Source organism: Diabrotica undecimpunctata, chromosome 2 (genome assembly GCF_040954645.1).
Source record: "Diabrotica undecimpunctata isolate CICGRU chromosome 2, icDiaUnde3, whole genome shotgun sequence".
Classification (NCBI taxonomy): Eukaryota; Metazoa; Arthropoda; class Insecta; order Coleoptera; family Chrysomelidae; genus Diabrotica; species Diabrotica undecimpunctata.
Window position 1 is genome coordinate 35,660,188 of NC_092804.1, and position 24,176 is coordinate 35,684,363.

Here is a 24,176-nt window from a genome sequence, read left to right on the forward strand (position 1 = left end):
TCAGTTTTTTTTTCAGTAAAATATGAATACGAAAAATAGAGACATCCACAGACCTCTTATGCAGCGGGAGTTGGAAGCTGAGTTGCAATTGTACCTGGAAGAACTTTGGCCAGATGAATCGGATAACAATTCTGATAAATCAGAAAGTGGATCTGAAACACAAGACGCCGTTTTAGAAGCATTCAGCCCATCTGAATCAGAGTTCGAACCGTCAAGCGAAAATGACTCAGATTCCGACCATGACTTACCATTCAAGAGTAAGAAAAGAAAAAGAAGTTCTAAAAAGTGTAATAAGTTGGAAAAACAGTTTACTTTAGTGTTTTCAAGAAAGGAAAGTAATGGCTCAAACGAAGAAGAATCTCCAGAAATTGCAGCTAAAGAGAAGCAAACTCGGGTGACGTCAAGTATAAAATGTAAAAATGGACACAAGGGGTCCCAAGGAAGCACAAACTCCCTTAAGTGCTTTTCATTGTTTTATGAGTCCAGAGTCTCTGGCAAAAATTGTAGGATATACAAATGCTGAAATTTCTGTTAGGGCACAAAAATATAAAGTCGAAAAACTTACAAACTCGAAAGTGAATATTGACGAATTGCAGGCGAATTTCTTATAGAATGTTTACGTTTTGATGATAAAAAGTCTAGACCAGACAGAAAAGAAACAGACCTATTATCAGCCATTCGTGAAATATCGTGATCTTATACAGAACTGCAGAACGTCCTATAATCCCGGATCATACCTAACAATCGATGAGTAGCTATTGGCTTTTAGGGGAAGATGTCCTTTCCTGCTGTATGACGTAGGTACCAAATATATGTTCGATGCAGAATTGTATTTAGGAAAGGGAATTAAAACCAATGGACTGCCTTTAGGAGAATATTATGTAAAACAATTAACTCAAAATGTGGACGGAAGTAACCGTAACATAACCATGGATAATTGGTTTACGTCACTACCGCTAGCATCAGAGCTTTTAAAACCTTACAATTTAACTATAGTTGGTACTCTACGGCAAAATAAAAGAGAAATACCTCCCGTGATCATAAATCTCAAAAATCCTGAAATTGGTCATTCCTTATTTTGCTTCGATGGTGAAAAAACAATGGTATTCTATAAGAAAAAAGTAAATAAGTATGTGCTTCTTCTGTCGACAATCCACAACGGTCCAGTAGAATGTGATCCAACTGGAAAGTCAGATATCATTATATTTTATAATGCAACCAAGTACGGAGTAGACACATTTGACCAAATGTGCGGAAACATGAACATCTCCAGAAAAACACGATGGCCTTTTTGCCTGTTCTATGACATGATAAATATAGCTTGCATAAATTCTTGAATCATTTATAATCATAACCAATAACGACAGCAGAAAAAATCATCACCAGAAAAAAATTTATGGTCTTTTTGTCTGAACAACTGACGAAACCTTGACTACAGCATCGTGTAAATTGGCCAACTTTGAACCGCTCGGTAAAGTTGCTTATTGAAAATATTTTAAATCTAGAGCCGCAGCAAGAACGAATATGCCCTATTGCGTCAAAACGTGCCTTGTGTCAATTTTGTCCGTCTAAAAAACGTCGAATGACAATCCATCATTGCGAGCACTGCCGACGTCCATTTTGTGGTGAACATCGAGCCCCTTGTTGTCAGCAGTGTAGCATTGGATTTTTTTTGTGATTTTTAGGTTTTAGAAACATCTCTTTGTTCAAAATAATTTGTAAAATTAAGATAAATAAAATACTTTTTCAGAAAATTTGGCTGAAAATTACCCGCCACGTACCATCACTTTGTTCCTGAAGCTGGCCCAAGGAGAGTGTCCGCAGTTCCTTGCGGCCAAAAGCCGCCCCATGTGGTAAAGTACAAAGTTATATACATTATAGTGTTGCTGATACAGAAGTAGGTTTACTTGTGTAAAATTGTTACATTATTATACAATTATTCGTTGCAAATTTACAATTGTTTGTTGTTGAACTATTGGTACTAGTATAATAAGCCGAAACGATGTCTACGGAGATGAAATTTATATCAATGAATTCTGCTACACTTACTAATGATTGTGCAATGATTTTTATTCGGTAATTTCCATTTAAAATATGCCCGATTTTTAAAAGCCACTGCCATTATTCGCCATTATTTACCATGAAACAACAAGAAATGACAGGAATGACAACTGTTTCTTATGGTCAAGAAGGGTAATTTTAACCAGTGTTGCCATAGTTATTCAAAATTATGTTTTCTATTGAAAAATAAAAATTTACCTAAAACGTAAAGTTTATAAATTATTACCTACTTTTAACTGAAAATTATAGCTTTTTTACAAGGGTCAGGTTAGATTTCGTTACGTTACTTTACGTTTACTATCATGTTTTCTTATGAAAAATAAAAATTTTGATTTTTAATTATATTCCAAATTTTATTCTTATTACTGCTTTTTTACCAGCGTTAGGTTAGATTTGGTTACGTTGGTTCAGTTTTAATTTCATGTTTTCTTATGAAATATAAAAATTTTGATTTTTAATTATATTATAACATTTTATTCTTATTACTGCTTTTTTTACCAGTGTTAGGTTAGATTTGGTTTATTGGTTTACATTTTTAATAATAAAATAAGACGACGGTTAACGGGTACTCGTTTTGCACGTGGTTATTAAGATTGCATCCACCTGTTTTAATTAAGGTAAATAATTTCCATGAAATTTTTAGATCTTTTAAAGGTTAAAAAACTGGTAACAATGTCAAAAGTACATAAAATTTAACTTCTTGCGCATGGCCGCCATATTGTTTTGAAATATTAAAAATCTTGATTATTTTAAACAATTTTACCCATTTTTTCATAATATAACAGTAAAAAACAGTGATATTTAATATGTTTTAGTTACGTTTTTTTTATTAAGACATGTATATATACTTTTCTTTGCTTTTTATGTAAATTTTTTTTTATTCGTAATACTTTTTTGTTATTTTTTCTGTATTTTTTGATTATTTGGGCACTTTGACTAGTTTAAAGCAAAGAAAACAATAAAATTTGAGGTTTTTTTCACTTTTTCGGCCAAGTCCACAAACAATTTGGCATTTTTGAGGTGTTCCGGCTTACTAAATAATTACCGAACTATTTTTCATATTGTGTCGCGTTTTTGAACATTCTAATCGTTTGAGAACATTTTGCGTGTGTTTAGCAAATTTTAACTCTATCGTGTTACTACGTATGTTACTGATTTCATTATGATTCGAATATGTACCACCGATTTTATTTGGATTTTCTATTGTGATATCACTGATTCTATTGTGATTTGCTTTTATTAATAATTGATTGTGATTCGGATATGTATCGCTGATTGCATTTATTAACAATTTATTCATTTCATTATTAATCGCATCATCAATATGATGATAGTAATATCTAATTCTGCGATATGCTAAAAAAGGTACATAATAAAATATTTAAGATAATATCTTAAAAAATTTTACTTGCCATGTGTGGTTTAGATTAAATATATACTTATTTAATTATTTCAATACTGCAGAAATGATGTTTTATCTTAATAATTATAATCCTAATTGTCCTAATAATCATTGTCAAATACACTATATATAATGCTTCCTAAACATCTTAAACACCCAGCTGATTTCCTACCGCACAAACATGAGCAAGCATTTCGAAACAGTACCTATAGATATAGAACAATGCATAAATTAAATAGCAGCAGCAGTACTTACCTCATATAAGGAAGCTAATGATTCCAATGTTCTTGCCCTTCGGGAACTATAACGTATTGAACTCTGTCGATCAAACTAACATGCAAAAAAATAAATATAAAATTGAGCAACAGTAACCGTAACAAACATTGAAACATGGTTTAGTCAACTACAAACATTCCAAACACACTTTCTACTTTCAATTCAAATTTACGTTCAAACTAATTTTATAATTTTTTTAAAATACATGTACCAACATAGTAATAATATAGTGAACAACGAATGCAGAATCCGAGAAATACGTGGTTAGATCAATACGACTTCTGTATTCTGAGGTATTAAAGAAACAACAAACAAAAGTAGCAAGCCACGAAATATATAGCATAGGAACTCCAAGAACTAAACGTACAAGGTAGACCGAAAATTTTTCCACCGAGGAGTCGCCTTATTCTCTAAAATCTTAAATAGAAATGGATAAGGGGTGTCAGACATAATTTTAAAGTGCAAAGTTACATTTTTAATTATTGCCTTCAAATAGTTATTTTTATTCCCAATTTCTTGATGTGCTTTGCTCATTAACTATCTGTATTATTTTACTATTTTTCTTCTAAAAATAGTTGACACCTAGATCTTCTTATAACTTAATATCCTGTTCAATCATTCACTTTCTATTTCGACTTTCTTAGAATTCAGTTAAATTCCCCTTTACTCTTCATTGTCTTCATATACATTACCTCTTGTATACGTTATCCGTATACCTTCTGCCATTTTTATTGTGTTGATTAAACTGCCAACGTTAACATAGAAATGGTAAAAGAGTAAAGGTAGAGAATAGAAAGTTGCGTTAAGTAGTAATAGAAACATTTCTCAAGGTGTTCTTTAACATTGTGAAGGATTTTGGGAGTAATATTTAACACTCGTATACGATGCGTTGCCGCAAGTCTTGTAATGATTCGGGCTATGTTACATACATTTTTGTCTTAAAAGTCCAATAAGGACAAATCTGGTAACCATGCAGGCTATTAAGAAAGTTCCACTTGTCAGATTTATTCCTGAAATGTGCCAATTGTCTCAGGCATACCCAAATATGAAAGATGTCCTTGTTAAAAAACTAAAATATCTTTATGATAACGATTGTCTTTCTCAATTATGGCTATTTAAATGGGATTTCTGGCATTTTCTACCAAATCCAAATACATTTCGCCATTCAAAGTTCCAGGTAAAAAGAATGCTCCAATGTGATCCACAAAAATCCTTCCGAAAGGTTGAGATTCTGTAGATGTTAGATGACTAACGCATGAAATATTTTGGAATTATTGTATTACCAATACGACGGTTATGACGGTTAACTTCACCCTTTAGGTAAAAGGAGCATAGAAAAAACAATATTAAAAACAATTAGGATGATCTCATAAAATTCTGAACGCCTATCAGAATCATCTTCATGTAGTTCGTGACGTAAACTAATTTTAAGAGTGAAATTTGTGTTGTTTTAATATTATTTGAACGGTTCTTCGTAGGACACCGAACACATCTGACAATTCACTTGTACTCAAGGTAGGTCCATTGCAATGTGGCTCAAAACAGCTACCTTGCCAGCTTCATTCCTTACCGTAGTTTCTATTCGTTTTTTGTTTGCAACATATCCAGTTTCTTGCATTTTTTTCACTAGTTCGCCGACATAAGTATGAGACGTGTGTTTATCGCGATGTATATAGTTATCGATAATAAACTATAACGTTTCAAGAAACAAATGAAACACTTTACCTGCTATTTTGGTCACATTTTTTGCCAGTTGTTAAATTTTTTATTACTCAACTTTTTTTGGATTCCACATATTAAGAACTAGTTTTTTGAGAAGTAGTCATTCAAAATACAAATTCGAGATACGAATGATATATCACACGATACTACTCCTTTTTATTTAGGATTTTAGGGATAAAGGCCACCCCCACTTTAGGTGTGGAAATTTGAGGATAATATTACCAAAAATATCACAATAAAAATAAAAATTGACGAGTCCATCGTTTTTGTTTCTGTATAAATAAGAACAAAACCTGGGTAAAAAGTTTTCGGTTGTCCACCCTGTCTTCTTCTTCTTCCTCAGCTTTTCCCTTTTCAGAGGTCGCTTTTCCTTACTCTTCGTCGCCAGGCATCGCCACTTTCTGTTCATCTACTCTTCTTCATCTAAACATTTTCCTCTTAAGTCCTTTGCCACACAGTCCTTCCATCTTCTCCTCGGTTTTCTTCTACCTCTCCTTCCATCAACTTATAACAGCTCTATCCTTCGTCCCACATAGTTTTCATTTCTGACATGACCAAACCATTACAGTCTTTGTTCTTGAATCATTTTTGAGACTGTAGTCACCCCGGCTCTTTCCATTAAGTCGTTCCTGATTCTGTCCCTTCTAGCCTTACTCATCATCCAGCGTAACATTTTCATTTCGGCTACGTCCATCTTCTTTTCCTGAATCTTCTTTATATGCCACACTTCAGAGTTGTATACCAACACACGTCGCACCACACTCTTGTATATCTTTCCATTCAGCCCTTCCCCGGTTTTTCGATCACAGAGTACCCTTTTCTCGGTTTCCCAGCCTATATAACATTTAATGGGACAAGCAGAAAAAACTTTATATCGAAATAGATTACCTCGTTATCCGAGACGCGGACAAGGTCCCGACGAATTCACCCGTGGAGCCTAGTCGATTGTCATTATGCTAATGCTGAAAAATGATGATACCCATTTATTAATCGACGAGAAACTCGGTTGTGTTATAATCCTTACTCCAAATATTTCTTATGTTATGAATTACTATACTGCAATTTATGACAGGATATTAGCGTTAGAACGACCATCTTACTCAGCATATGCTATTAATATATCATGTGCAGTTTTGTAAAAACAAGAGGAAGGGGACTGATCATGATCCAAATTTTTCTTCTAAGATTTTATTTCTTTTTTCAATGGCGCTACACCTCAAATTGAGTCTTGGTCTTCTGTAATTTGTACCTACAATATACGCGGTCCTGCGCCGCTCGTATGAAAGTGAATCTGAAAACATGCACACCCGCTGCCACTTGGCTCTCCCACCTTTTACATGACCTTCCTTTTGGTCTTCTCTCCTGCATTTTACCATCCAGAACTCTTCTCGGCAGTCTGCCATTATCCACTCTCACTACACGACCAGTCCATCGATGTCTCTGGAGTGTAGTGAATTCTGTGATAGATGGTTCTATAAACAGTTGGTATTATGAGATAGGGGTTTCTTTAAATGGTTAACTTCATGATTATAACTAGATCACCATATAACATTTTGATATGACCTATAAGAATATGATCCTATGACCTTAAGAGAGTCATAGTTACGACCGTACCAGGGGAGTCTGAGTGTCCAGATATTAAATATTATAATGTGATAATATTTTACTAATTAAAACTAAACTTGAATGATATTGACTTGTTTTCTTATATTTATGATAGTACAATAGTGATCCTGACGAAAGAATGAGTGGGAAGGACTAAATTTGCAGCATTGTAAGTTATTCGTCCTGTATTTTCATTACTTGGAGTTCCAACAGTGTCTATATAAGTGGAGGTCTACAGTATACAAATAAGACTCCCGTAAAAATAGACTCTCCCGTATACAAAGGGGTCTAATAGGATAATAAACAAAATATGCAGACAAAATCAGCAAACGAAAACAATTAACAAAATCTAAGAATATTACAAAATTTTAAAGAGTAAAGAAATACATTAGGCGTGAAAATATATGCGCATATCAAATATTCTAAAATTTTAAAGAGTAAAGAAATACATTAGAGGTGAAAATAAGGAATTTCTAATTATGTCGCCAGATTTACCTCAAGGGAAAGGTCCTAGGACAAATAGTAAGGACTACTTTTTATGTAAGACGCTTTTACATTTCTGTAAGAATTAAAATCGGTAACGAGTAAAAGAAAATAACGCAAAAAATTCTTTAACAATTAAAAAGACACAAGCTATATGTATAATGGATATATTGAGAACATGTATCAAAGAAAATTTTTTTTTATTCATTTTTTTTTTAATTTAGTAGCGTAAAAATAAAAAAAAAATATTGACATTACAATCTTAACGTATTTAAAACTAACAATCTTCTTTACTTTCATACTAAATGCACATTCAAATAAACTAACAGCCTCAGCATAACATTGATTGCTTTTGCAACAATATTAACTAGCATTTCGGGTTTGTACTTACCGTTAGGTTTCTACTTGAATGTCTCAAGTTCGTGGTACTTCTTCCGACGTCGTACAAATTTTTAAGTTGTTCCATTCCTGGAGCTGCTATGAATATGACGTAGGGAAGGAATTCTGAGCTGTTGTGTAATAATTTTAAAGACATTGGACTGCAGTCTAGGATACACATTTTTCCCTAAATATAAAAAATAATTACATTTCTACTTGTTTAATTGAAGCTGGGCCCAAAAATATAGTATTAAAGTAATTTTTAAGTATCATTACACCTAACACGTCAAAAATCACCAGCAATCAGAAACACTATGAAACGTTGAATTGGAAGTTACACCTGGAAATAGAAATGGCAAAAATTGAATAAAATAATATTAAAAAAAAAAACAGTAAAATAAGAGCAAAGGCTTAAGATCGGGGGATAAAAGTGATGATCCATCTTCTCAACTTAAAAATGTAGAAAAAGTCAACAGAATAGTAAAGAGTATTCAGGAAAAGACCACATTAAAATAATGGGACTAATTAACATGAAAAAAAAACATAGATAATGTTTATTTAGTTTCTTTGCAAGACAAAGACATGTAATTTACATTAACTATGCATTTAAAATTAGTAAAATTTGTAAAAGACATCGTCGACAAAGGACACACTTAGTAGTTCTAACTAAATATATAATCCACCAGGAAAATAAAATTCCTGTAGTTGGCTGAATAACATAAATCACAAACGTTTTATTTAAAAATCCTTTGTAAAGACCCTTTCGGGCTACATCAAAACAGAACGTTTTCGGACTAACCTAACTGAAGTCCATCATCAGTGCATTTACCAGGAATACATGAGTCAAGCTACAAAATATGTAGGTAAAAACCCTGGAAATGGTACAAAATTTGTTGTTTATTACATCCTTGTTAATTAGTTAGAGTAATGTTAAAGTTTTTAACAGATACCCTGCGTGGCAACGTAAGACTCTGACCCTGAGAAGATGTCTCTCTAGATGGCAACTGCCATCTAGAGCCCGTACAGAGACATCACATAACCCAGAGATATTACAACTTTCTCAGCTTAATTGTATTCATTATTTCTACCTATTTCTTCACTCAAAATTAGTAAATCTGTCCACCCAGCTTATTTTAACATCCTTCTGTACCAGCCTAAGCACCCATAATGCTTCTAATAGACCTTCTTTCTTTAGTACAATAAAAACAGAATTAAGAAGTACTAAAAGAGCCCAAACCCCATCAAGAACCATGAGATCTTATCGTCGAGGAAGGGCTCCTCATGCTTAGCCATAGTCACTTCTGTGAAGTGAGCACGGCTGAGTGAAAGCTAATGACGATTCAACTTCGTGGTCCCAGCGACACTCATATTGGAATAGCATTCTCCCAACGTTGGTGGCTCTGTGGGGAGTGACCATCCGTTCACTACCTTCTCGTGAGAACAGAATGGGCCAGAACAGCTATTAGTTTTTAGGACTAGATCTGCTGAATAAGGTAAGGAAACTCACACCTCCAATTGCCTATGCACTTTTGTCATCATTAGAGTTAACATCTAATGTAAAAAAGTTGGAGAAAAAAGTATTATTTGTGAAAAAAGTACTCTGCAGCAGGGACATTTCAATTTCTTTAAAGATAAGACTTCTGAGATGCTACGTGTTCTCCGTATTATTTTATGGGTTGGAGGCTTGGACATTAAAGAAAGATGTTTCGGACAGATTAGAAGCCTTCGAGTTATGGGCCTACAGAAGGATATTAAGAATAAGTTGGGTGGATAGAGTCACGAATGTCGAGGTGTTGAGAAGAATGAGAAAAGATAAAGAGATTTTAAATACAATTAAAGTCAGAAAACTGCAATATCTGGGACATGTCATGAGGGGCGAGCGTTATAACTTGTTGCAATTAATAATGCAAGGAAGAATACAGGGTAGAAGGAGTCGCGGAAGAAGACGCATCTCCTGGTTAAACAATTTAAGAGCTTGGTTTAACTGCACTTCTGCTGACCTCTTTAGAGCGGCGGTATCGAAAGTGAGAATTGCCATAATGGTTGCCAACCTTCTTAGAGGAGATGGCACATGAAGAAGAAGAAGCAGGTTCTTTTCAATGTTAAATAGTTAACGGAGAATAACAACACATCTTTACTTGACGAAGTCTACATTTATTCTGATTTGTGGACTGAATGTAAAGTGGAGCAGAAGCGTGGCTTCTGTATATAGTGTCTATAATAATCATAACACCTCCTCTCACCACACTACAGTGTGTTGTCACACTATAGCAAGCCAGCTGATTTTTGCGCCTTTCATCTCTTGTTATCCACTCAACCGACTGATTTAACTCCAGAGTGAAGTGGCGGATTCATATGTTTGATCCATTTTGTCTTTGGTTTGATCCACTGTCACATTATGAAGCAAAAACTACTTTACACTGAACGCAGCCTTATCATTAAAAATTGTTCACTCATCATCATCATCTTTGGCTCGACACTCTGTGGATGCTGGTCTGCTCTAATATTCGTCGCCATTCTTCTTTCCGTTTCTTGGCGACGTGATGCCATCTTCTGATTTTTAGTCTCCCTAAGTCGGTCCCAACTCCATCTAATCACCTAATTCGCGGTCGGCCTCTTCTTCTTGCAATATGAGTTTCTGTCGTTAGCTTCTTAGCAATCGTATTGTCTGGAATTCGTATTATGTGTCCAGCTTATCGAAGTTGCTGTGTTTTAATGAACGTTACGACACCTGGTTCGTTAAAGAGTTGGTATAATTCGAAATTATGTCTTTGGTGCCAATGCCCTTGGTAAGTTTATAGCTCCAATTATTTTGCGGAGTATTTTATGCTCAAATATTCCCAACAGTATTTCATCCTTCTGCGTTAGAGTCCACGTTTTCGCCCCATATGTGAGGACCAGCCTCAGCAACGTTTTGTATATAAAAATTTTATTTTTTCTTTTTATTGTTTAACTCAAAAAGTTGAATACATTCCCTAGGGTATAGTCAACTCAATTTACGATCAATCAAAACAATTTTGCTGACTTTTTTATGTTTTACGGGACAACGAATTTGGGCCACAGGAGCGTTCGGCATCAAATGCGTCTTTAGCCAGAAAAACCTCTCCTAATCGTCCATTTCGGCGGACCAAAGTCCAAATAACATTTATCAACCCATCCCTTTTCTTGAAGAGTATTTTTCCTATCATTAAGCAATGTTTTATCAATATACAAAATTCAGATTTTTCTATTATGAATAAAAAAAGCAACAGTACACTATTCACCAAAGCATAATATTAAACTAGAACTATACAAAGAATAATTGAATTTTAATGGTAATAGATTTGTGATTTTACGTGGTGATTACAATGCAAAGCGTACAGATTGGAGTTCAAGCAAAAATAAAAACTTTAGAAAGAGAACTGCTCAAAGCTTGTAAAAAACTAAATAGCGATGAATGTTTACTGAAAAACCAACAAATTGTCCGAAAGATATGAATATACTAACTGATCTGATTAACTTCTTTGTTTCATCCATCGAGACATAAAAATGAGGACGGTGAATGGTGACCAGATGTGCTAGAAGATATTCGAGACATTTCGAGGCAATCTCAACATGTTGGCTTCAACATGTCAATATCAAGACAATCCAACTCCTGGATGACGCGGATCTATAAAGACGACTCAAAAGAAAAAAACACTTTGAGTTAGTGAAGTGAAGAATAATGGGTGTTTTTTCAAAGGTTTCTCAGAATTTTCATTTGACATTTGGGTAGGTAAATATGTGGATGGATCTGACCAAAAAAATTAATGTACTTATTAGAAATTTACATGAAGAGTTTTCATTCAGAATTTGTATAATCATGAAGTGAAAGATCTTTATTAAAATATATAACTATAAATTAAAATTCGGTTACAGGAGTCAATAAATAAACAATATTTATATGACAAATCACAAACTTTACCTGTTTAATGACATCTCTAATGCTGTCTAAATGAGTTCCGTACAAATGACCATTGTACTCTCCATATTCGAGAAATTTATGGTTTCTAATATCTTCTTCCATGGCTTCCCTATCTGTGAACCAATAACTCTGTCCAGCTTCCTCCAATACTCGCGGAGTTCTGGTCGTGACTGTAAAAATAAAATAGCAATAAAAGAAAAGCTATGAATACTACGGGGATATAAACATCTCACTAAATAAAGTAGATAATAAAAGTGGCATAAAATTTACTGTTGTTTTGTAACAAAGAAGTATTAAAATCTTTCACGAGTTTTACAGGACTAAGTATTCAGGAAGTAATGGATTCTACATGATGAATTAAGTATTATAATTTATAAACAACTGAGATAAAACTTCTTTAATTGATTTTCTGATTTTTTTATAATTAATTTTAATTCATTTCATTCATTTTTTTTTAATTCATTAAATGTATAGGGCCATTTACAGTTCATAGGCAGATTTTCTTATAGTATTTTTCTGTTTTGGATTTGGACTAGAAATGAAGCTGGAGATGACATGCTTTAATTACCAACAGCTTTAGATATGGCCATTGTTAACACATTCTTTTAAAAGAGAGAAACTCAACTTGTTACATACAAAAGGGCACAAAATCAATCCCAAATAGATTATTTCATGGCAAGAAAAGAAGATATACATAAATGTAAGGACTGCAAGTTAATAGTGAGACATTAAGCCAACAACATAAGATGCTTGTACTGGATATCGAAGTAAAAAAAGTGAAACCAAACCAGTACCATGCAATGTGGTCAGTATTATTGGAGACACTGCTATTGAAATACTTGGAAAAAGTCAGGAAAGAAGTTTGAGAATAAAGAGACCTGGTGGTGGTCTAACGAAGTTCAAGAAAAAATAAGAGAGAAGAGAAGATTATATAAACAGTAGCAAGAAAATAGATCGGACACAGATTTTCAAAACTATACTGTCGCCAAAAAGAAAGCATAAGTAGCAATAGCAAAAGCTAAAGCAGAAGCGTATAATAATCTATACGATCAACTTGATACCAGGGAAGGAAAAGCCAAGATTTATAAAATAGCCAAACATAGAGCAAAAATGCACAAGATTTTAATCAGCTTAGATGTATCCGAGATGAAAATAGTAAAATAATAATTAATGAAAAGGATGTCAAAAAGAGATGGAAATGAAGAATTTGACAGAGAACCAGTTGAGTTAACGGGGACAGTAACTACAATGGTGAACGAAATAACAAACGAAGAAGTGGCTCAAGCAATTCAAAAAATAAAGAAATGAAAAGCAGTTGGACCAGATGATATTCCTGGAGAAGTGTGGAAAGCATTAGTAGAGACAGCGACAAATTAACAGGTCTATTTAATAGAGTTATGGAAGTTATGGCCATAAAACTACTTAGTCACACCATGAAAATATAGGAGAGAGAGAGAGAGTAATTGACAGACGAATAAATGAACGAAACATCCGATAACAAGTTTGGCTTTATGCAAGGAAGATCAACAACAACAACGCAATTTTCATTATAAGGCAGGAATAAAGAAACAAACGTTCATATGTATTCATTGATCTTAAGAAAGCATATGATACGAGTTACTCGGGAAATTCTGTGGTGGGCACTCAATAAGAAAGGAGTCCCCAGTGAATATGTAAAGGTTGTGAGAGACATCTCACAATCTTTATGATGTATGTGGTATGAGGGAGTAACAAGTAGTGTTATGACAGGTGTGTTGTGTTACTAGGAAATAGTGAAAGCGACTTAAAACAAAAACTGGAACAGTGGAGACAAGCTCTTAAGGAAAAAGGTTTAAAACTTAGGACAAAAACAGACTATTTGGAACGTTCATTTAAAAATGGAGTTAGTACAAATAGAATAATATATTTGGATGGTGAAATGGAAATCGGTGTTACAGAGTAATGGGGGAATAGATGAAGATGCATGCAGTAGACATAGGGTTGGATGAAATCCAAAAAAATTCCAATGAAGCTGAAGGGAAAATTCTATAAAACAGCCATAAGACCAGCTATGATGTACGGTACTAAATGTTGGGCAGTTAAAAAGAAAGAGGAATAAAGAATGCGTGTGGCGGAAATGAGAATGAGATGGATGAGTGGAGTGACAAAAAAGGATAAAATTATTAATGAATATATTAGGAATAGTCTAGGGATGCCACCAATTGTTGCCAAAACGAGAAGGCATACGTTAAGATGGTTTGGTCATGTTCAACGAAGAGACATTAATCACCCAATACGAAAAATTACTGATCTGCGGGTTCCTGGAAGTAGTAGGAGAGGAAGACCAAAAAAGACCTGTGGGGAGACGTTTAGGCAGGACATGTCGGTAAAAGGTATTAATATTGATATGACCCACGATAGACACTTATGCAGAAATGTAATTAGGGAAGCTGACCCCGCATAGGGATAAAGGCAAAGAAAATGATGACATGTATTTTTCTGTTGGTTACTTCCTTATTTCATTTTTTGTATCGTCGCTTAATATTTCAGTTTCTGTATTATTTCACAAGGTTTTTTTTAATTTGTTCTTTAATTTAGATATTATTTTAGGTGGATTACTACAATTGGTTGTAATGCAAATTCTTCTTCTTCTTGTAGTGCCTATCCGTTTTGGATGTTGGAGACCATCATGGCAATCTGTATTTTGCAAACTGCGACTCTGAAAAGATTTGTGGTTGTTGTGTTGAACCACGTAGGTAGATTTTTCAGCTAGGAAATTCTTCGCCTTCCTGGTCAAGTTTTTCTTCTACTTTTCCTTGAAGAATTAATTGCAGCAACCTATATCTTTCGCTGTTCCTCATTATGTGACCGAGGAACTCAATTTTGGCTATTTTTATTGTGGTTAACAACTCTTTTCTATTTTGCATTCTTAATAAAACGTCCTGATTAGTAACGTGTATCGGATATCTTCAGGATTCTACGATAAAGCCACATTTCGAAAGCCTCAATTTTTTTACAGGTAGCGTCTGTGAGAGTCCACGACTCAACTCCGTACAACAGTAAGAATCTCTTCTTCTCATTGCGCCGTTTTCTTCCGAAGGTTGGCGATCCAAATGGCAATTGTAGTTTTGGAAACTGCTGCGCGAAAGATCTCTGCGGATGAGCGGTCGAACCATCTCCTCAGGTCTCTCAGCCACGAGTTCTGGCGTCTTCCTACTGATCTTTTGCCCTGTACTTTTCCTTCCAGTATAACTTGTGTGTAATTCATATCTTTCGCCTCTCAACACATGACCCAAATATTGCATTTTCCTCTCTTTGATTATTCGTAGTAATTCTTTTTGTTTACACATGCGACGAAGTACCTCAACATTAGTAACTCTTTGTACCCATGGAATCCTCAAACAGTAAGAATGCAAATTACATTGTATTTTTGTTTTGACGTTTCCAATCCGGAAATAATTCTCAAAAAATTCTGAAATAAAAATTATGAATGATCTTAACCTGTAAATGTTTATAATTGGCGGTGGAGGGCAATACCAATTAGAGACAATTGAGTTACTTGGCCTCGATCTTACAGGCATCAGCCATGTTTTGAGGTGACATTCTGAGAGATAGACGATTGGGAACCCATAAACGAGAGAATTGCCAAACTGAAAATCAAGATGTATGGCAGAGAAATTATAATACTAGCAACATACGGTCCAACGGAAGACAGTCCAGCCAATGAGAAAGAACGATTTATCGAACAACTTCAAGAACAAATGGATAAGAGAAAACCTAAACAAGAAATAATAATAGTGGGGGATCTAAATGGAAGAGTCGGAAGAAAAGACAATGACAGAACAGTTGGTCCATTTGGAGAAGACACAATTAACGACAACGGAGAAAGATTGGTAGAACTATGTGAAGTAAATGATTTGAAAATTATGAACGGATTTTACAAACACAAAAATATACATAAGTACACATGGACTCAAGAGACAAGAAAACTAAGATCCATTATTGACTACATTATCATGAACCACAAAAGCTCCATCAAAGTAAAAGACATCAGAGTGAAAAGAGGGGCAGAGTGTGGAACAGATCACAAACTTGTGGTGGCATGGATGGAATTCCCCTATATCTGGACAAAACAAAAACATACATCGATTGTTACAACGGGAACGACAATAAACGAAAAGAGGCTCAAATTACATCTATTGCAGGAAGAATCAATTAAAGATTTATACAAAAGAAGACTAGACCAAAAACTAGAAGAATTCAGATATGACACGTTAGATGAAATGCATGAACACATAAAAACCTGCCTGATTTCAGCGGCCTTAGAAGCTCTTGGAGAAGACGACCAAAGGAACACCCATCAGAATATCAAATTAAGGGAAGACACATTGAAATGCATAAAAGAAAAGAAAAAACTACACATAAAATACCTAAACACCAAAAAACAGGAAGACTTAGACCTATATAGAGCGAAAAACAGAGAGGTAAAGAAAAGAGTAACAAATGAAAAGAACGAACGATGGGAACAAGCATGCACAGAGATAGAACGACATATCGGAGGAACGAGAAATTCAGAATCATGGCGAATATTAAAAGCACTTCAACGAAATAAGACAGAGAAAACCCAGATCGGCAAAATTAGTGAAAACGAGTGGCAAGAATACTACTTACAGAAAACCGTCCCCAATTTCAGGAAGAGAATATAGAACATGCAGGAAATGGGGCATACGACCAGATAGAAATAAGCCTGGCAGAAGTTAAGAGAGCAATCAAGACATTGAAGAACAAAAAAGCCAAAGGACCCGGAGGAATACCAAACGAACTAATTAAAAACGGAACGGAAAAGTTATTCCGCATGCTACATAGAATGTTTGAAAGAGGACTAAATGGAGAAGAAATACCTGCGGAATGGACACAAGCATACATCACATCCATACATAAGAAAGGAAACAGGAAAAAATGTGAAAACTATAGAGGAATTAGTATAATATCGTCGGTAGGTAGACTTTACGGGAAAATTATTAAAGAAAAACTAGAAACTGAAATAATAGGAAAAATTGGAGAAGACCAAGCAGGGTTCACAGTAGGAAAATCATGCCTAGATCATACGTACACATTAGAACAACTGATAGAGAAGAAAATGGCAAAAGGTAGACCGGTCCATCTGGCCTTTGTTGATCTAAAGAAAGCATATGACTCAATACCTAGAGTCAAATTATGGGAAGCAATGAATGATCTGGGAATCCGACAAACACTAATAAAAGCAGTTAAAGCACTATACAAAGAAAACAAAGTAGCTATTAAATGTGGAAATAAAGCCTACAATCCATTTAAGACGACAAAAGGACTTCTACAAGGCTGTGCTACGTCCCCTACTCTGTTTAAAATATTCTTAGAAAAGACACTCAAACCATGGAGGAGAAAGTGCGAAGGAATGGGCATACCAGTAAGAGACGAATACCTATACACCTTAAGTTTTGCCGACGATCAAGTAGTCATCGCACAAGATGAAGAAGATCTCAGCTTTATGCTCAGAAAACTAGAAGAAGAATATAAAAACAACGGAATGGAAATAAACTTAGAGAAAACCGAATACCTAACAACAGAAAACAAGGATATGAGAAACCTAGAGATAGACGAGGGAAGACAAATAAATGGAACAGATAAATTCAAGTATTTAGGAACCATAATATCGAACCAGGGAACAACAGAAGAAGATATAAACAACAGACTGAGACAAACAAGAAACTGTATAAGACAACTAAACTCAGTGTTGTGGGATAAGAACATTACGATAAAGACAAAAAAGAGAATATATAACACCCTGACAAGAAGTATCCTGACATATGGGTCCGAAAACTGGACAATAAACAAGAGAAATAGAGGTAGAATAAGAGCAGTAGAAATGGAGTTCCTGAGGAGAAGCTGTAGACTTACAAAAAGAGACAGAATTGAAAACGCAGAGATTAAGCGGAGAATGGGAGTGCAATCAGACATAATCGACTATATAGAGGAGAAGAGACTATCCTGGTACGGCCACGTCAGAAGAGCGGACAGAGGACGCTGGATAAACAAAATCACAGAATGGAGCCCGATTGGAAGAAGAAAGAGAGGAAGACCCCGAAGGTCATTCAGAGATGAAATCGACGAGGCTATGGAGAAAAGAACCCTGCGAGATGGAGACTGGAATGACAGGGAAAATTGGAGAAAACGGTTGAGTGAAGGAAGACAGTGAAAACTGTGGAAATCCTTAGTAGTAGTATTCTGAGAGATATTGTACTCTCGAATTGATATCAAATTCTGATCTTTCTGTGGTTGTTACATTTAATTATAGATGATGTGTATCTGATCTGTTATTAACTCGTTAGCGTTGGTATATTCTTATTACTGACTTTTTCTTTCAGTATTCAGATCTTGCTATATTCTATTGATGTGATTTTTCTACCTTTAGGAGGACGAGGCCTGCGTCTTCGATTTTACTTATTTTGCTATATATTTCTATCACTACTATTTATGCATCTTTCCATTGATGCACATCTGGAACCTTCTCTTATCTCTCCAATTAAATACTTGATAATAATGCGGTTTTAAAATTTTTAGCGACACAATAGAAATAAACGCTATATATTTATGACAATGGATGGTTTGCATGACTTCCTGTGATCTTTTAAGTGATTTATAGAGTGACATGAAACCAGTGAAGGTCGCGTTGCAGTTTTGAGTAAATTTCCGTGCCACCATTGCGTGTTTGAAATTGCAGGCCGATTTTTATTCACTTTATGAAACTCCCAGTTGTTCTTCACAAAAGAGTTTTTCGCACGATTTTTCAAGTTTGGAAATAGGTCTTTGTCGGTACTAATTGCAGTTTTATTTGATTGCTAACCTAGTTTTATTAGAAACACGGCAGATGCACGGCGCAGTCTTAACTTTCTGTCTATTTAAATCCAAATTACTACTGATTTATTAGTTGAGGTGTCAACTAAACATCACGAGAAAAAATTAGTATTTTGAAAGTTAAATAACCTTTTTTTAATTCGGGGATATAAGAGAAATGGCGAATCTAAATTTGAGTAGAAGGGAATAAAAAAGTCGCCAAACAACATCATTGTATTTTTATTTAAAAAAATTCACTTACACAGGGTATATTATTATAAAAACCCTACCTGGCTACATCACAGAACGTTTTCAGAATAACTATTCCATAATCAGTACTATCTGAATATACGTGTTTGAAGCGATTTAATACATGGGTAAAAACCCTTTAAATGTAGTTCTATTGTAACCTCGGAAACCTTTTTTTGATGGTGCTAGAAAGGTCACCAATGGAGACACTGCGGACAGCAGCCAGATGGTTGGTGGAGAGCGAGTCGTGGGTTCGAAACTAGCTTTTGGAACCAGGAATGGGTCCAACGGACGAAATAAGTAAAGATAGGATAAGAGATATTGGAAAAGATACAGAAATAAACAAAAAGATAGATGGGTAAAATTACCAAAGATAAGATAAGATAGGGAACAGGGCGCCACTTAATTTTTTGGGGTTTAAGGAGAAAATTAAGAAACCTTAGAAAAGAAAAGAAATAAAGAAAGATATTTTGGTTCTGAGACCAAATATGAGGAAAGATCTCAACAGTTAGTTATTCAATAAATTTGGTCAAAACTCTACATAAACAAATAATAAATATATTGGGTGGACTCCGTTCATCTAATTACCTACGAAACTTAATCGGCCTGATCTTTCTACTGATCAAAGGTATAGTAATATTTAAAGGGAAAAAGCAAATATTCAGTTATGGTTATATCAGGAAACCTTGTTAGGAGTCGACAAATAAAATACATACATAAAACAAAAACAATATATTCAACAACACAATGATGTCGGTAGCTAAATGTACATACAAGTAATAAAAATACACCATCAACTATGAAATGGTGGTGTACACATAAAAATAAGTAGTAATATGAATAATAAGTACCTTTACAAATACAACAATATAGTAATGCACAGGTTCAATTATCAGTGAAGAGAGCCTGATAGTGAGTAAGAAACAAATTCAACCCAGGTTGATTAAAGGTCTCTCTTTGCTGTTTAATGGCATATCTCGAGACACTGGGTTAAAAATGCACAACAATTATAGCAAATAACAAAAATTAATCAAATATAAATTTATAAGAATACAAAAAGGTTACCGAAATAAAAATTTAACCAAACCGCACTTGGTTATGTTGGTTATCTATCTCGCACTGTTATTTAATGATGGAGAACTAAATGTTCGTAATTATGTTTATTGAAATTTCTTAGTAGCTGGTGGAAAGTTCGTAAGAAAATATTGAATGTAAAAATCAGTAGTTACTCCCAACTACAGGTGAAGACATGGATGAACTTAGATTCGCCCAGATGATTGAAAACCAATATGATAGAATACCATTTTATTCGCCCAGATAAGTGGATATACTAAGATTATGGTAACTTACAGTAATTCCTGATGACTGCTGCACTATTTCACTGAAGTTAATTTACTTTACTATAATACTTTACTTGTATCAAGCACTGAAGATAATTAAAATTAAAGGTACTCTATAACTATATTTAATCTAATATAGTATTAGATTGAAAGAACTCAAATATAGAAGTGTATACACACTTAGAAAGAAATTGCACAGATAACGCGACACAGAGACGATAATGAGCAAAGCACCTTTACTCGACGAATGCCCACCGGGAAGTAACTTGGTTCCTCTAAAATTTTACCAAACTACCCAAGTAAAGGTGAGGGTATCTCCCCCCCAAAAATGATAGGCCAGCCTAGATGGGTTTCTAAGAAGGTAAAAAGATTCTAATGATCACCGAAACTAACGGTACCCTTCTAGCTAGGAACGTGATGAAATATAAAATCCCTTGCATTAGGTTATTATAGAAAAACATTTCTACGTGCCCCGACGATATCTAACAACTTTATCATAAAGGAACCCGGCCTTACAGCCGGAAGGAATTACCCGAGGATTACCTAAACCGTCGTTTTTAAATAAGTAGGTAGATTGTTCCCCTTAATATTTCGGTAATTTTCAATAAACTTTCCTAATGGTCAACCGACTAACCGCGCATATATTATTTGCAAATACGGCCATCGGCGTCTCAGCAACGGGGTAAAAGGATTAGAAATAATTTAATATACTTATTAATTATAAAAAAAATGTTACACTATTAATTTTAAATTACATTTTGGATGTTAAAAAACTAGGATGTTTAAGTTATAAACAGAATTAGCTACATGGTAACGTGGGATTCCACTGAGGTTGCTAGCCCCTAGACGAAGTGTCTGTGAGGACTTGTTGAAAGCAACTGGATCATTTGTTTATATTAATATACTTTTTAAAAAGGAATTTTTTAAATAAAACTTTTTGTGATTTATCGTATACGGCCAACTACAGGAATTTAGTTTCCTTGTGGACAACATCATTGTCTTTTATTATGAATTATCATATTAGGTAATATGGGACATTTCTGTTTTTATAGAAAATAGTGAGTTGATACGATTAATTCTTCGTTATACATATATTAGGAGTTATCTGGAGATACTAGAATAAATATTTACTTGTAAATCTGTTCTATCGGCCTAAAAGGTCACTGTTTTTTGTGATATACAACGTGTGATCTACATCGACTACCTACATAAGGGCAAAACGATCACAGAACTCTACTATGCCGAATTATTGGACCAATTCGAATTTTTCGAAGAAAAAAATTCCCTTCCACCATGACAACGCATCAGCTTACACCCCTGCCGTCGCCACGGTCAAATTGGGCTACGAACTCCTGCCCCATCTACCGTATTCTCTAGATTTGGCTCTGGCGACATGTTTTTGTTTCCAAATTTGAAAAAGTCACTCGCCGGGAAAAAAATTGAGAGGAGGTCATCGCCGCCATGGAGGTCTACTTTACTGACCTCCAGAAAGTGTATTTTTCAGACGGGTTAAAGAAGTTGGTGCTTCGCTAGGTCAAGGGTATTGAACTGAAGGAAGACTATGTTGAGAAATAAATCACCACTTTTCCAATATTTTCGTTTTTATTTTCTAGGCTTATCGGAGGTGGGTACTTATCGGACCGCCCTCATATATTAATCTTTTCAATATCATAGATCAGGACATTTGGAACAAAAACCAGCGGAATAAATTGATTGTTAAATACAGCACCTATCGACTTGTAAATTTTTGCATTGTGTTCGGGAAGACGTCAGGAAAAAGTCTACAATAAAAAAAATGGGTGGAAATTCATAATTGCATTTACAGTGCATAAAAGCATCCAAAAGTTCACGCAATTTTTGGGGCCATATTAAATGTTATGAAAACATGTCAAAATCAGTATATTAAGGAGCAGAATTTGTTGCTCGAAGGTTTTTGGCGTCGCTTAACACGAATACGCCATCAGAACCGACACCCGGAGCACCTGGTACCAAGGAACTTTATCTTCTGGAGTTTCGAGGTTTTTTCTGGAGTTTTTTCGGCAGTAAATTGATGCAAACAGATTATTCGGGGGTTTTTGGGGTTGTTTAACATGAATATGATGTAAATGAACGCATCTGGAGTATCTGGTGACCAGGGTGACGGATAACAACGTCAATGAAGAGCAGCAGTGGCACTAGCGAAGACGAAGGGGAGTTTCTAGACGAAGACGAAAATTAATGTGATACATGATGTGATTAAAAATGTGTCAATTAATTGTAAATGTAAAATGTCCTCTAAAATATTCATATTTTTGATTGTAAACAAATAAAGAGCTGGTTTTTAAGAACAAACGATATTAATTACTATATTCTTTTTTATTTTTATCTACAAGTCCATGAGCGAAAGAAATTTAACAACAAACGACTGCGAAGATAGGAAGAGATGGTGTTTAGGTATCGGACAACGTCGAAAGACGTTCTAAACCGATGTATATATATTTTTATCTATCCTGGACACCAGATGCCCAAGAGGCCTTCACCTACGTTATATTAGTGTTCAGCAACCCCAAATCCCTCCAAGTACTCGGTGGTTTACATCAAGTCAGGGCCAAAAAGCCTTGAAATTTCAGAACATGATATGTATAGCAGATGTATAGCAGTCAACCTGGGCGCGAGCTACTCCGAGAGTCGGTTTCGATATCATATTCGTGTTCAGCAACCCCAAAAACACCCGAGTAATCTGTTTGCAACAATTTAGTGCCGAAAACCCTCGAAACTCTAGAACGTGACCTGCCTTAGCAGTAATCCTGTACACCATGTGCTCCGGGGGTCAGTTCTTATGGCGTATTCGTGTTCAGCGACCCAAAAAACACCGAGTAACGAAATCTGGCAATTAATATACTGATTTTGACATGTTGTCATAAAATTCCTAAAAATAAAAAACCTTTGGATAGGCCGTGGTAATCCGTTGATAGATTGACTACAAAGATATCCAGATTTCACAATTTTGTACTTCTTCTGAGAAATTATGCAACAAAATTTGACCAAACCCGCTCAAGTAACGTAAACGAACTTCATGTAAGAATTTGATAGAAATTATTCCCCAACAACACTAAGAAATATAATTAGAAATATTCCTAAGCAATACGAAAAATGTATCTAATTAAATAATGGATTGGTAAGACAACTAGGATTTAAACTAAAATTATGTTTCTATGAGCGTCAGTTGATACAGTGTGTTCTTTTTTGAATCGTAGCTTAGTTGCCAGAACTTTATTAATAAATATATTTCAATGAAATTTTTATCACAGCCATTTGAAGTCACCCTAAATCCAGTGTCGTAGAAATTATTTTTAATAAAAAATCGCCAATAAAAATTCTAATAAAAAGTTGAAACAACTATTTACTTACATGGAACAACACCGCCAAACTTCTCGGGATCACTATTAATCAGCCTATTCTTTAACGTTCTTCTTCCGACACCTTGCGTTCCAATCAGTACCAACGTTTTCCTCTTAAACGGAGGCATCTTTGTCACTTCCTCATACAATAACAACTCGGCTTTATCAAAATCACAGTTGCTCTTTGATTGGTATGTAATTTTCTTCTTCTTCTTCGAGATTCTTGCTCCGCAGATACTTATGGTATGTACAAAGTCCGCTTCTGGGGGTACGAAGGCTTTTCTTCGTTCTTCTAGCTCTGAAATTGTATATTGTTAAAACTTATAAGTAAATAAAAAATATCAAAATTACCATATTCAGTATGTGTAGGATTTCGCGGCCGGTGTTTTGTAAAGATACGTTGGAATAACGGAGATTACAGGCCGTTTTCCGGAAACTACATATAAAGAAATGATTTCGGAACAAAGCCTATAAACTCCAGTAAT

At 34.7% G+C, this 24,176-nt stretch overlaps 1 protein-coding gene across 5 annotated transcripts in view; it reads right to left on the minus strand.

Moving 5' to 3' along the window:
• Window positions 1-24,176, minus strand: part of vari (MAGUK p55 subfamily member vari) — a 150,434-nt gene that overhangs the window by 10,641 nt on the left and 115,617 nt on the right. For 4 of the 5 annotated variants that reach the window (XM_072522638.1, XM_072522641.1, XM_072522640.1 and 1 more), the window contains 4 exons: window positions 23,702-23,989; window positions 11,871-12,040; window positions 7,941-8,114; window positions 3,719-3,793 (listed from right to left, as the gene is read on the minus strand). In XM_072522638.1, the coding sequence (XP_072378739.1) occupies window positions 3,719-3,793; window positions 7,941-8,114; window positions 11,871-12,040; window positions 23,702-23,989 (707 nt within the window). The remainder of the gene's footprint in view (window positions 1-3,718; window positions 3,794-7,940; window positions 8,115-11,870; window positions 12,041-23,701; window positions 23,990-24,176) is intronic. The other variant, XM_072522639.1, reaches the window with a different exon arrangement.